Source organism: Ipomoea nil, unplaced genomic scaffold (genome assembly GCF_001879475.1).
Source record: "Ipomoea nil cultivar Tokyo-kokei standard unplaced genomic scaffold, Asagao_1.1 scaffold2006, whole genome shotgun sequence".
NCBI lineage: Eukaryota > Viridiplantae > Streptophyta > Magnoliopsida > Solanales > Convolvulaceae > Ipomoea > Ipomoea nil.
The window spans coordinates 24,417-38,189 of NW_017618434.1; the positions used below are offsets into that span (position 1 = coordinate 24,417).

General features: G+C 29.8%; 1 protein-coding gene and 1 long non-coding RNA gene across 3 annotated transcripts; one reads left to right on the plus strand and one right to left on the minus strand.

Moving 5' to 3' along the window:
- Positions 1-4,519: 4,519 nt before the first annotated feature.
- Positions 4,520-8,529, plus strand: LOC109147505 (pectin acetylesterase 8-like). Of its 2 annotated transcripts, none has more exons than XM_019295112.1 (15): positions 4,520-5,027; positions 5,210-5,251; positions 5,333-5,383; positions 5,479-5,561; positions 5,743-5,866; positions 5,961-6,043; positions 6,173-6,259; positions 6,496-6,620; positions 6,728-6,788; positions 6,943-6,996; positions 7,117-7,194; positions 7,605-7,686; positions 7,814-7,950; positions 8,184-8,280; positions 8,315-8,529. In XM_019295112.1, exons 1-15 carry the CDS (start codon positions 4,976-4,978, stop codon positions 8,323-8,325), a joined length of 1,167 nt encoding a protein of 388 aa, XP_019150657.1. In that variant the 5' UTR covers positions 4,520-4,975; the 3' UTR covers positions 8,326-8,529. The 2 variants fall into 2 exon arrangements, with proteins under 2 accessions (XP_019150657.1, XP_019150656.1); XM_019295111.1 differs by having other exon boundaries at positions 4,521-4,851; positions 4,967-5,027; positions 8,184-8,529.
- LOC109147509 lies at positions 5,260-9,777 on the minus strand. Its single transcript, XR_002048660.1, has 3 exons — positions 9,572-9,777; positions 7,835-7,942; positions 5,260-5,402 (listed from the first exon to the last, which is right to left on the minus strand). It is a non-coding gene; the product is annotated as an uncharacterized LOC109147509 (long non-coding RNA).
- Between the last annotated feature and the right edge of the window lie 3,996 nt (positions 9,778-13,773).

Here is a 13,773-nt window from a genome sequence, read left to right on the forward strand (position 1 = left end):
TACTTATCTGCCCGTTGGTAAAAAAAAAAAAAAAAAAAAAAAAAAACAAAACAAAAACAAAAACAAAAAAAAAAAAAAAAACAAAACAAAACAAAAAAAAAAAAAAAGAAACAAAAAAAAAAATACCCACAAAAAAGGCTATGTGTATGGGAGTTCATTGGTTAGAGTTCTAGTGGGGGCGTTATTGACTCTTTGTGTTTTAATAGGTTGAAAAAATATATATAAACAGATACTGCATTGTTACAAAGTCAGTAATAATTAAAAAAACGTGTGTTTGCCCCATCTCTTTCGTTGGTATTTATTACATGCCATTTACTGATCCTAACTTCCAACCCTTCCTTTTCTTTAAAAAATAGACATACAAATCTAAGTTTATGAATTATTTTTTCGGGCTAGTTCAATTAAAAGGCAAAATGCTGGTCAAATTGGTTTTTTTCACATGCAAATTATACCGTGGACCATAGTCCAAAACGCTTTGTGGACTACAGTTTCGTTGGACAATATACACTCAAATATATAAAATTGTTATTCAGTTTCATTTTATATACACTGCAGTTTCATTTCAACACAACTACAGTTTCATTTCAATTCAATTGCTGTTTCATTTCAATTCAATTGCGGTTACATTTGATAATATAATAAAAATAATACGTAAGACAATAGTGTTAGTTTCGCTCCAACATTTGATACAAAAATCAATATAATAATTTTATAAAGTAAAAATGTTTTACAAAAATAACCCAACTAATTACATTCATAGGAGTTGTATCAATCATTCAATTGAATTTTCATTTTACTTGTTCTTAATCCTGTAAAATGCAATGTCTAGGGATGTGTTCGGTGAGTCTAGAAATATTTTAAATGATGTTTGGAATGTTCATCCACTACCTTAGAAGCCACTGTGTTTTCGAGTTACTTCAAGCACATTTCATCTATATTGGTCCTATATATGTATATTGGCTATCCACTGCATCATTGTTGTTTAATTTTGGTTCAAAGGATTTGTTTTGAATGATTGCATTAAAACTATAAAGTTACAAGTTTGATTTTCAATAAAAATGATTTATTAACATTCTTAATTTGAGGTGATCATTTAAGAGTTAGGACCACATAAGTTGGTTTACCAGTTTGGGTCACAATGTGGAATTTACCTAGTGCATATCCTCGAGTTGTGATTATTACGACTTATTGACTTTTTTGGTTTGAGTTGATCAGTTATGGACAACGTAGGGTGTTTTAGCTCCCTGTGAATCATTTCCTGCTAAGGTCACAAGGCAGGACTTAACCAGTACATACCCTCGGATAGTGGCTATAAATTTCTCTCTTCACTCAAAAACTTGATATTTCAAAGGATCAGAGTTGAAATTGAAGAGCAAGTACCTATAATTTATTTATTTTTTTTTTTTGAAGAAACCTATAATTTATTATTTATTTTTTTTAATTGAAGAATTAAGTTGCACTTGGGAGCAAAAAGTGATATTTGGTTTTAAACAAGATGAAAAATTAACGTCTATTACAATAATCTCAAATGGTTAATTAGTTTTGTATTAGTGGTTAGTCTAAGGAGTGTGACATTGAAATAATTTACCCATAAAAAAATTACATTATTTTATCTACTAGGAAGCTTTTTATTTGACAAATTGTAATAATAATAAAAAATTGAAAATGGACAGAGAATTTGCTTTGAATCAATGGGTTACCACAACATTCCTTATTTAGCTGAAGCATGCACATTTACAACTTTCCTTCTCCTTTTGCATTATTTTCATTACACCCATCCCCTCGTACCAATAAATTCAAATTGCCCATTTACATCTTTCCTTCTCCTTTTGCATTTTCATTACCCCATCCCCTTTACCAATAAATTCAATGTTACTTGAATACATGCAAGCAACCTTTATAATAGGCTTCAATGTTACCGAATACATGCACTATGTATACACATATTAGCAACTAGTTACCCTAGCCTTAAATAGTTTCTATATAAATTAAGGATTAATTGGCATCTAACTCTCCTTAGCTTTAACTATAGTCTATATATGTTAACTTGATTATGACATATTCATGATTTGTCACTTTTTTTTTTTTTTTAGTGCTATACTGCCTCTGTTACAATGTAATATCTGTTCATAGTTACTTTCTCAACCTATTGAAACACAAAGAGCCAATACTGTCTTCACTGGACTCAAACCCATTACCTCCCCCATTTGACAGAGTCACTTCATGCCACTAGATCACAATGTCATTGGCCATGATTTTGCCACTAAATTAGTTGAAATAAGGACCAACTACATACTATGTAATTTTTTTTTGGTAGAGACTACATACTATGTAATGTGATCACATCTCTATTACTATTTTAAATGGCTGATCATAAGATCAAACCCCGGTAATGGGGTGTTGATTCTTTGGGTTGAAATAGAACAAATACTACATTGTAAATAATCAAGTCTTTGAAAAAATTAGTGAAAATAAGAGAAACAGTAAACTTTTTTTAGCATTTTATTTAGCGAACGTGTATTACATATTATGTTCAATAATAATAATAATAATAATAATAATAATAATAATAATAATGTTAGAAACTAAAATATTCTTAAGGTGAAGTGAATTAAAATTATTATGACGACATGCCTTCTAAAATAGCAATATATATTGCATTTATCTGTAATCTTAAATATAGGTTACCACTTACCATTCAACCACATCAAATTAGGTATAGTGTAAGGCCTTCTACGCTCTTTCCAAGCTTGTAGGTAGCTGTTAGAACTTGATTGGGAATATATGTATGGCTTAAATTAATGCAAAATAATTATTGATATTTATACATGAGGCCACCCTTCTTGAGATCTTTCTTTATATAGTTAGCTTAACGTAACTTTAGGAAAATAAAATAATGCAGTCCCTAGTGAGTAGTGATAGATTTTTTTTTTTTTTTTTTTGTTTTAATAACTTAGGAATATAAAAAAAATTTGTTATGATTAATTTATTATGTTTAAATTAAATAGCAACATTAACTTTATAAATGAACGATTAAGTTATAAAATGAATACTTTTTTACAAGGCAGTACGTGAAATTCCATTTTTGTTGTTCTCCTTTCGCAAATGTCACATTTATCAAAACTTTAGAAGACCTGTAAATGAGAGCACATGCAGTGTTAACAATTAGTATGGAAAGTTTTCAAAAAAAAAAAAAAAAAAAAAAAAACCGTATGGATGGGAACCCTCAAAGCATTAAGGTACGAAACTCATTTATTGTTCATGACTACCCTAAATCCCAACCAGTTTTTTTTTTTTTTTTTTTTTTTTTTTTTTTTTTTTTTTTTTAATTCATATAAAAAAAACTTAGGAAAAAAAAATATATTATGATTACTTTATTATGTTTAAATTAAATAGCACCATTAACTTTATAAATGATCGATTAAGTTATAAAATGAATATTTTTTACAAGGCGGTACGTGAAATTCCACTTTCGTTGTTCTCCTTTTGCAAATGCCCTATTTGTCAAAACTTTATAAGACATGTAAATGAGAGCACATGCAATGTAAACAAGTAGTATGGAAAGTTTTCAAAAAAACAAAAAAATAAAAAAATAAAATAAAATCGTATGGATGGGAGTCCTCAAAGCATTATGGTACGAAAGTCATTTATTGTTCATGGCTACCCTAAACCCAAGTCTAGGGATTCAATCTTTTCCTAGGTTAACACTCACCTTATTAGTTTTTGACATCTTTGTAAACTGGATTTATAGTGAAATGCATTCTACTATTTTATATATATATATATATATATATATATATATATATATATATATATATATATATATATATATATATATATATATATTAATCATAATAGTTAAACGTAAAACCATTAAAAATAATAAATAGAGTAAAAGATTTAAAAAATGTTAATTGGAGTACTAAGGCATAAATGACTGATTTCATGTATACCAAAAAAAAAAAAAAGTACACTAATTAATTAAAGCACAATATACAAACATACTGTTGCTTTTTTTTTTTTTTTTTTTTTCTAATTTAAAATACATACTCTACCATTTAAAAAAAATGTTTTATGAGTTTTTATTAGTTTAGTGTTGATAGTATCATATATAATAATTTTGATGACACTAAGTAGTAAGTACTATTGATACTATTGTATCATATGCATTCGACCTCAAAGAAAATCACTTAATATGGTTTCAAAATAAAAAGTAGAAATAATGCCTTATGTATTTCTAATAGCTTGACATATATGAATTTTATTTTTATTTTTTAAAAAAACATATAGTCCTATTATGCTATTAGTCAACAAATGCACTCTGTCCTTTCCTATAATTGTTGTGTACGCTAAATTAATTTAAAGATAGTATCATTGTATTTGTTAATATAATTGTATTAACTAAAGTTAATCAACTGTCGTTATAATCATATATATATATATATATTGATTTAAAAAAAAAAAAAAAAAAAAAGAAATCAAAGCTTCAAAGTATGATGATATCTAGCTACTAGGTGACAGCTGCAAGCAATAAATGCTCTTCTTCCCATTGAATTTACTACACTATTTGTTAAATTGCTGAGCCTCAAGTGCTTGGCTTCTCTATAAATAGTGTAGCTCTTAACACCTCTCTTTCACATCCATAAATTTCAGTCTCTCCTCTCAGTCTCTCTCTGCATAGGCTATTGAAGCTAGTTTTAATAGTGTAGCTTAACACCTCTCTTTCACATCCCCAACTCACACTCTCTCCTCTACACTTTATCTTCCTTCTTCACATCTGCAATCCAGTCTCTCTCTTAGTCTTTCTCTGCATAGACAATTGAAGCTACTTTTACGAAGCCCCATAGATTTGTACATCTTTTCAATTTCAAAGTTTTTTTTTTAAAAAAAATCAGTGAAATGTCCTTTTCCATTTTCACCTTCACTCCAACTTACAAACACAAATTTTTTTTTTTATTTTTCACAGGGAGTGGAAATGAAGATATTCATAATACTCATCAGTGTTGTTGTTGTTTTGGCTGGAGGCTGTAAGTATATATGTTTCTTTCATTTTCTATTTATTTTATTTTGCAACATTTTTGTTTCATAAATAAGAGAAGAATTTTAAGTTGGATTTAATGATTAATTTGATTCTTATGTTTTTACTAGTCTATATACTATATTTAACATTAGTTTTGTCTTCTTTTTTCATCTCTTTTAATAATTACAGCATCTGCAGACCTTGCTCCTTCTCTTGCTCGTCGTATCAATGGTAAGCAATAGATGGCATGGCTCATATAAATATACATGTGTATATTGTATTTATGTAATGGCTAATAAGATTGCTTTTCAGGTAACCATAGTTTGGTGAATCCAACTCTAGTTACCATTGATCGTGGTGCCGGTAATTCTTCTTTAAGACCCTAAAAAAAAAACAAATAAATGTTCATAAATATATTAGCTAATGAAAATTCGTCATTTCAATTTTTTCTTTTTTAGTTTGCCTACATGGAAATCCAGCAACCTACTACTACTCCAAAGGATTTGGCAAGGGTAGTAAAAATTGGATTGTGTATCTTCCTGTAAGACTTCAAACTTAAGTATGATATATAATATTTGAGTTGTAAATAATTATTTACTACGTACAAGTATTATATATCTTGTATCGTAAATGTTTTTCATGACTTCCACTCGTTAATTATTTATTTCATGATTATGAATATATCCAAAATGTTTAATTCATTTTTAATACCTTGATTGCAGGGAGGAGGGTGGTGTAGTGATTTTGCTAATTGCAACGCTTATATTAAAAATAAAGGAGTTGGCACAGACCCTAAACCAATAACTTTTGGTTATATTTTCAGCAACGAAAAACAAAAAAATCCTGGTATGTATGTCAAAACTATATGTATATTACTTCATTTTAATTTTCTCCGTCCCTTGTTTTTAACTAAGATGTCTTTGTGCTACAAAATGTTCAGACTTCTTCAACTGGAATAGAGTTGTTGTTAGGTATTGTGATGCATCATCGTTTACGAGCAACTCTAAAATAACTGATGAAAATGTATGAACCTGCTTCTTAGTATTTTCATTAATTCATTTGTACTGTACATTAATCATATAAATATATTAAATTCCTACTTATGATTTAAGAGGTTTACACTTGCACTTCATAAAATTTTGTTTTTTTCAGGGCGATACAATTTATTTAAGAGGTGCAAGAATCTTCAAGGCTGTAATGGAAGAGCTACTAGGCCTTGGAATGGGAAATGCAAGAAATGTGAGCATTTCTGATTTTACAAAGCACAAAAATGTTTAACATCACAGTATTACTTGCTTTAAAAAGTCAATAATCTTTATATATGCTGTTTTTTAAAAGTAACTTATTGTGTACTGATGTGAATTTAATTTATTTTGCAATTTTATAATGTCATTTTTGTTTATGTGAGTGGTAAGTTCAGGATTACAGTTTCTAAACAATTTTGTATTTAATTTTGAAATTTTAAATAAATATAGGCCATATTAGCTGGTAGTTCAGCGGGTGGTGTTGCTACTGCTATTTACTGTGACAGATTTAGAGGTCTCATACCCTCTGCTTCTCGAGTAAAATGCTTGTCTGATGGTGGTTATTTTTTCTTGGCGTAAGTTAATTTTATTCTTATATACATATGAAATCTTGTACTTATTAATTAAAGGAATTCTTACTTTGATGATATATATTAAACTTTGCATGTGCAACTTTTAACAGTAAAAACCACAGCCAAGGAAACCAATTCCTATCCTACTTTGAAGCCTTGACCAAGATACAGGTATTCCTCTTGAATCATATCCTCAATCCCACAATAAATTAAAGCATATTCAAACTTTCTATATTAACTACATTCTTGTAATTTTCTTACATAGTTTCTTCAGTATATATAACTTCTAACTTCCAAGCATTTTAATATCTTTTTGTTTAACCAGGGGTCAAAAACTGCTTTGCCTGAATCATGCACTACAAAATTAAGTGCAGAATTGGTAATTCTCAACTTAAATGCCTTCATAGTTTAATGCCCATGCAATACTCTCGAATTTAACTACCAAAAAAAAAAAAAAAAAAAAAAAAAAAAAAGCTTAATCTCTGCTTAATTTTTGCAGTGTTTCTTCCCTCCAAACTTGTTGGCCAACATTAAAACGCCTATTTTCTTCTTCATGTCTGAATTTGATCGAGTACAGGTTTGATCTTTTTCCCACACCCAAAGCTGAATGAGTTATAATTTATTAAATACTCTTGAGCTAAATGAGTTATAATTTATTAAAAATAACTTATAAATGACTAAATGAGTAGTTTAATTACTTAATTCTTCTCTCTGATTTAAGTGATCAAGTCTCACCAAAGAAGTGGAGTATTAATCTATATATTCAAGAGTATTTAATTTTGCTTTTTCAATTTAATAAAGGTATAGAGTTTAGTTTAATTTATTATTAAAGGACATTTATATTTAGTGTTAATAATTATAATTTAGTGTTAATAATTTTATAATTATATTGATGCTATTCGCGTTTCACAAGAATGTGTCATTTTTAATTTTTTAGTGAAATGCACTAACCTAATTCTAAATCATTTATAAATTTCCATATTGCAGATTGAGTATACTTTGGGAAAAGATTTTGTCACTTGCATTGAACAGAGGAATTGCTCCTCAAATCAATTAAAGGCAATGCAAGGTTAGGATAAGTACATTTTTATTCTATACATACATTTCAATTACATAAAGTAACTAAAGTTAATTAGTCATTGATGAAGTTTTTATGATAATTAATTACTGATTAATATATGTTTATATAATTCCAGATCTTAGGACAGAGCTCCTACCTGTTTTGCCTAATGGAGGTAAAAACTCCAAGAATGGATTGTTGATTACCTCTCCATTTGCTCACACTAGGCTATTTGACCCTTCTTGGTATTTCCCTGTACCTGGGACTAAAAAGGTATATGAGATACATCAGCTTTTTATTTTATTAATGACAAAAGAAGATAAATATTAAGTAATATCATTACTGGCTACATACACAATATTGATATTAAACCATTTAAAAAGGTCCACATACAGATGATAGAAAATTGCTTTAATTTAAAAATGTGAATGCTAATTTTAAATAGAATCATTCTTTAGAAAACATGAAAGTGTCACTAATTCATATGTGTTCTTTGTTATTATCAGACATATGATGAACTATTCAGAGATTGGTACTTTGATCGGAAGTCTGTCCGAGTGATAGACAACTATACATGCCCATATCATTGTTATGTTCATCAATGTAGAAAGTTCTGTTACAACCCAAGTCCCTGAAGGCCTGAAGTAAATAATGAGGAAATGGAGGAAGGGACTAAATTAGCTGGAAATTGTCTACTAGGACTAAAACAATGTAGTGTGAAGAAGAAGTCATTGGAGGGCAGGCAGGCAGTTGCAAGATCAGACGATGTTGTCTGATTAAATAGGCTAGTGACTGTACAGCAAGATTAGATTCCAACTGCAGGATTTATCTATATAGTACTATTTGAGTATTTTCTCTCTCAAACACTCCCTTCTTCTTTTCTATTCTCTGCAAATTTCCTATTTTCTTTGCTTAATCTATTCTGTGATTCTACAACTTCCATTAAAGTCCTTATTAACTATCAACTTCATAAAATCACTTATGAGAGTTTTATGAATATGAAAGTACAATGTGATTACTTATATATATCATTGAGTAACACACACACAAATGCAACATGATTAAACAAGTCATCACAATAATCATTAACAAATTTTATAAATATTTTCAAGTGTTTGCGTGTTCCATCTTTAAATTATCTACAAACACCATTTATTTATGAAATTAACATTGAAGAATTGATACTCAACATGTGAAAATGAAATTAGTATTATTAAAATTTGTTAACAAAAAAGGGTGCATAACTGCTGTATTTCAGAAGATATAATGGTTGTCAACAGTAAGAATGTTAGTAGCAAAAGAAAAAGTGGCCTAGCAAAATTCATATAATTTCTCTTTGAAGCTTATTTAATCATTTTTTATACATTCTTTCCTTCTCATCCTATACATCTGATAATAAAATCCAATTATCAGATCATACAACTGCTCTTGAATCTTGATAACAACATCTTAGGTAGAAAACAATTACCCTGAAGCTAAGCCTGTTCAGAGCAGAGTCTAGTATAAGCAGTGATGAAATGCATGTTAATTCAACTAACCATTAACACATTTTTCATGATATCAAGATTCAAGAACATACTTTAATCAAATTCAAATATTCCACAGAGCTTTATTTGTAATTCAAGAGAAATATTAAAATTTTAAAAGGTCCATAGCAGTGATGGGCTGCTAAGTTAGGGAACCAATATTAAAACGCAAAATTCACAAAAACCTCAATGAATAATCCAACAATCATACAAAGAGTCAAAGAAAAAAGTACAGATTCACACAGTAAAATGATAAACCCTAGCTTGAAATCCACAGTATGAGATAGAAATAATACCAAAACTACAGATTCAGATAGCACAATTATAAAACCTAGCTTGAAATCCACAGTATGAGATAGAAATAATACCGTCAAAAAAGGTACGCCACAGACTGTACAATTGCCCGTTCAACTTCAGTGCATCGAGGAAGAGAATAGATTTTTCGTTGTTGTTACTTGTTAGTCGATGGGTTGAGTTTAGGTAGTCGTCGAGATTGAGGAGGATGGGATTTCCGGCGTTGGGCTTCGCTCGCTTTTGTTTGGATCGATCGTGTAACGATGGGATGTTTTTCTTCTTGTCGGGGGCAAATTATTTGTTTGGACTATCCACCCAGCTAGTGTTGTATGAATCGTAAAAGAAAGTACATTTTAATATATTAAAAGTATATTATTTATGTATTGGATGTATACTATATAAAATAATATATATATTTTTAGTATTTAAATAATATATTTTTCTTGAATACAAAATACATTTTTAATATGTACATTATTTTATATAGTATACAAAGTACAATTCACACAGTTTGTGTGAACCATGGTTCACACAATAATGATTGTTTTTCTGAAAGTGCTGAATGCAATTTTATATCTATAGAGAAAGTAGAATTATGGCAAAATAAATGTATGGACACGATTAGGGGTGGCAATTCAGTTCGATTTATTATAACCGAACCAAACAAATAATATACCGATAAATCGAACGGTTCAAAATTCTTGTAAATCGAACCGAATCGAACGGTTTGATAAAAATCGAACCGAATTGAATACCGTTTGGTTTTAATAATAATAATAATAATAATAATAATAATAATAATAATAATAATAATAATAATAATGGACAATTTATTTGGCGACTTCTTTTTTCATGAGGTGAAACAATTTTTCTGATAATGGAGTATGTTTGCTTCATCCAGCACCGAAGAAAATCTGAACCTTGATATGCAGTTCATATTAATGGAAATATTGTCCATGGACAGAAGAGCTGCAATAGAGTTAGACTTGGGTAGCAAGATCTTTAACAATATCAAAGAAGCTTCAGGTTCTCCAAACGAATTCAGCTTCAATCTTAAAAAACAGTCAGAGATTCAAGTTTTGTGTAGCATTGAAAATTTGTGTCAATGTCTGATTATAAGAATATTTTATCATTCTATCAATCTTATTGTAAACTTTTCATCGATCGTATGATTAATGAATTACCTCTTTTATTTCAAAAATAATAATAATAATAATAATAATAATAATAATAATAATAATAATAAAGAAGTAACTCTAAGTCCCTTATGCCTGCTCCGTCGTTCAGTTCCTATTCTTACTAGTATCTCTCTTAAATTTTTAATTTAATTTCTTTATAACTTGTTCTCTACTTTGTACTTTTGTTGTTTGTTGCAATTGTTCTTTTACCTCACAATTAGTACTTAGTAGTATGTTTGAACTTTGAATTGCTATTTTATATATATATATAATATTTAGATTTTGTATATGGATTATGTGATTATGTGAATATGTATTGTTTGATAGTGTGTTCAAAAAATTAAGAAATGTTGAAATTTGGAGATTTTAAATCGAACCGTTTCAAACTGAACCGAAATTGAACCATTTCAAATCGAACCGAACTCTAATGTTAAACCGAACGGTTTAAGGTTTTTTTTTTTTTTAAACCGAACCGAAACCCAAAATGTCCACCTAGACACGATCCTAAATAATATTGTTTTGGTGTTTTAAAAGAAAATTGATACTTTTCTTTCCTAAATTATAGGATTATAGAACTTTTTCTTCCTGAGTTATTCATTCTTCCAAAAGGTTGAACCCCAATCCCTTTTTGAGTTATTCATGCATCCACATTTGCTCATTCAACTATTTTAAAAGTAGCAATTTTTCCTCCTTGAGTGTTCAATTGATATTTTTACCCTTAAAATAACTATTTCTATGCAATTTATTTTTGGTTGTTGTTGCATATTATTCTATGCAATTTATTTTCTTTGTTTACTATATTTTGGAACTATCTGTCCTGCAAACTCACCGGTTATGAGCTAACATGCCAACGGGCACAAAATTACAACATTAACATGTTATTAATTTATTAAAGAAAACCTATGTATAACTGTTCATCTTAATAATCAATAACGTATTCAATTTATTTTATTAATTTTCATATTATTTATAATAATAGTTATAACGTATCATAATTATTCATATGCATGATGCATGTTTTTAAAATTTCTATTAGTAACATTAAATTGTAATTAAATTTCTAAAATATATCCCACTCTACTAAACACGTATAAATGAAAAGTAAAAGAATAGGAAAAAAGGCTCCATTCTGATTTAATGAATTAAGCCCTTCTCTTAAAAAAAAAAAAAAGAATAAGAAAAAAACAAAAAGAAAGAAGCAATGCAAATATTAAATATTTATATTATATTAGGCTTGGTAATAACAATGGGAAAAGTCAATTTCTTAAACGCTATAATTGACGCAGAAGATCCAGGAGTTCTTGAAAGTGTGCAAAACTTACCTATGTGTTCAAACAAGCAACCACCTTGTGATAAATGTAGGAAACAAATTCTTAGACTTATCCAACAAGGTTCAATTACAATTCCATGGGAATTACCTTCTTCAATTTGTTGTTCACAACTTCGGAGATGGGGAAACAATTGTTTCTCTAAGTGGATGGTTTATGACAATGCTAAAGACTATTTGCGTTTCGCAGATGATATTACAATTTTAGATAACATTCAGAGTACATGGAAAGGTTGTGAATCAAAAATATTTTAAAAACCTAGTCAAATGTTTGAATAAAAGATTAAATTGTAATTGTTAACTCATCTAGTATTACGAGGCTAATTTTTCCTTCACAAATTTCGCGTCGTATGGCCTATCTCTGCCCGAGATAGTCATCTGACTCAAACCAACTTATGCTCTGGTTGACTGGTTCAAACAATCACACACACTCATGACAATTTAGGAACAACATAGAGATACTTAGGAAAATACACACGAGCTACGAGTATTTCTATCCAAAGACCCATCTTTATTCAATATTCATAATACAAGGCACTTACACACCAATAATTATTGTGTGGGCCATCATGCACATAGCTGTGTGGACCACAATATAAAAATGACGTTGTTTTGCGTTATTTTTTTTATGCGATCCACTGCAACATACATTATATTTTTATAACTCATAATGTACATTATTCGAAAGCATAATATATATTATTCTAATTCATAAAATACATTATTTTACTATCTAGTTTCATTATTCTAACATATAATGTACATTATTATAACACATAAAATACATTATTCTACCACATAATATACATTATTCTATTAAATAAAGTACATTATTCTTACTCATAATATTCAGTCGTTTTGGACCCTAGTCCACACAATAATTTTCCCTCACATGCTCACCATGCCTACTCACGGCCAAAACTCTCAACACTGCCTACAAAATGCCATGGGCACGCTATTAATAGAAGGATGACGGTTACATGGCCAACTGCCTAGCAAATTAGATAAAAGCATTCAAATTTCAAAATCCAATCTGCTTAATCGCTGAACTGGCTGGAACCCGAAGCCAAGGTTTGCACAAAGTACTGCACCGAGCAGCACCTAAACTTGCCCGCACCGTCTCGGTCAATCCTGCCAAGGTCGCACCAAAATGCACCAAGGCGTTTAGCGGAATTTGCACCTGATAAGAGTCTAAATGTTGATAATTTCACTTGGCCGCGGCATAACTTTCCGCAACGATGCGCCTAAGTCTGGCCCGCACCGCAATGACTAGCAAATCAGCGCAAAGGATCAACGCCAACTCGCAACTGATGAACTTCATGCAGCTTACTAACTAGCTAAGGACAGTTTCAACAAGCTTCAACACCATGAGGGACTTTCTTGTACTTTCACCCCTTCTGGCAGTTATAACTGCTTCCTTTCCCTTTTAGAATGTTTAGTAGCTTTTATGCAAGCATGGTCTGTATCATATATCATTCTTTGTTCTCCATGCAAACTCTCTGAGCTCTAAACACACCACCTTGATTCTCTCTCAATATGCATTGAGTTTTCCATCATGTTATCAGAGCGTCACCGGAGTTACGTCGCGGCAGTCGTGGCGGGGACCGGAAACTACGACAACAACTTCACTGATCCAGCTCCTTTGAATCAAGCTCCGACGAATCCAGGCGTCTTCAGCGTGCAGAAGATTTCGATGATCCTATGTATCTGCACATAACTGAGAATCCGAGTCTTGTTCTTGTCTCCCCGGTGCTATCAGAAGTCAATTATG

Coding starts and splice junctions, on each gene's coding strand:
- LOC109147505 (XM_019295111.1), top strand. CDS start 4,976: ATGAAGATATTCATAATACTCATCAGTGTTGTTGTTGTTTTGGCTGGA. Junction 6,044..6,172: donor CTAAAATAACTGATGAAAAT/GTATGAACCTGC, acceptor TGTTTTTTTCAG/GGCGATACAATTTATTTAAG. Junction 6,789..6,942: donor AAGCCTTGACCAAGATACAG/GTATTCCTCTTG, acceptor TTGTTTAACCAG/GGGTCAAAAACTGCTTTGCC.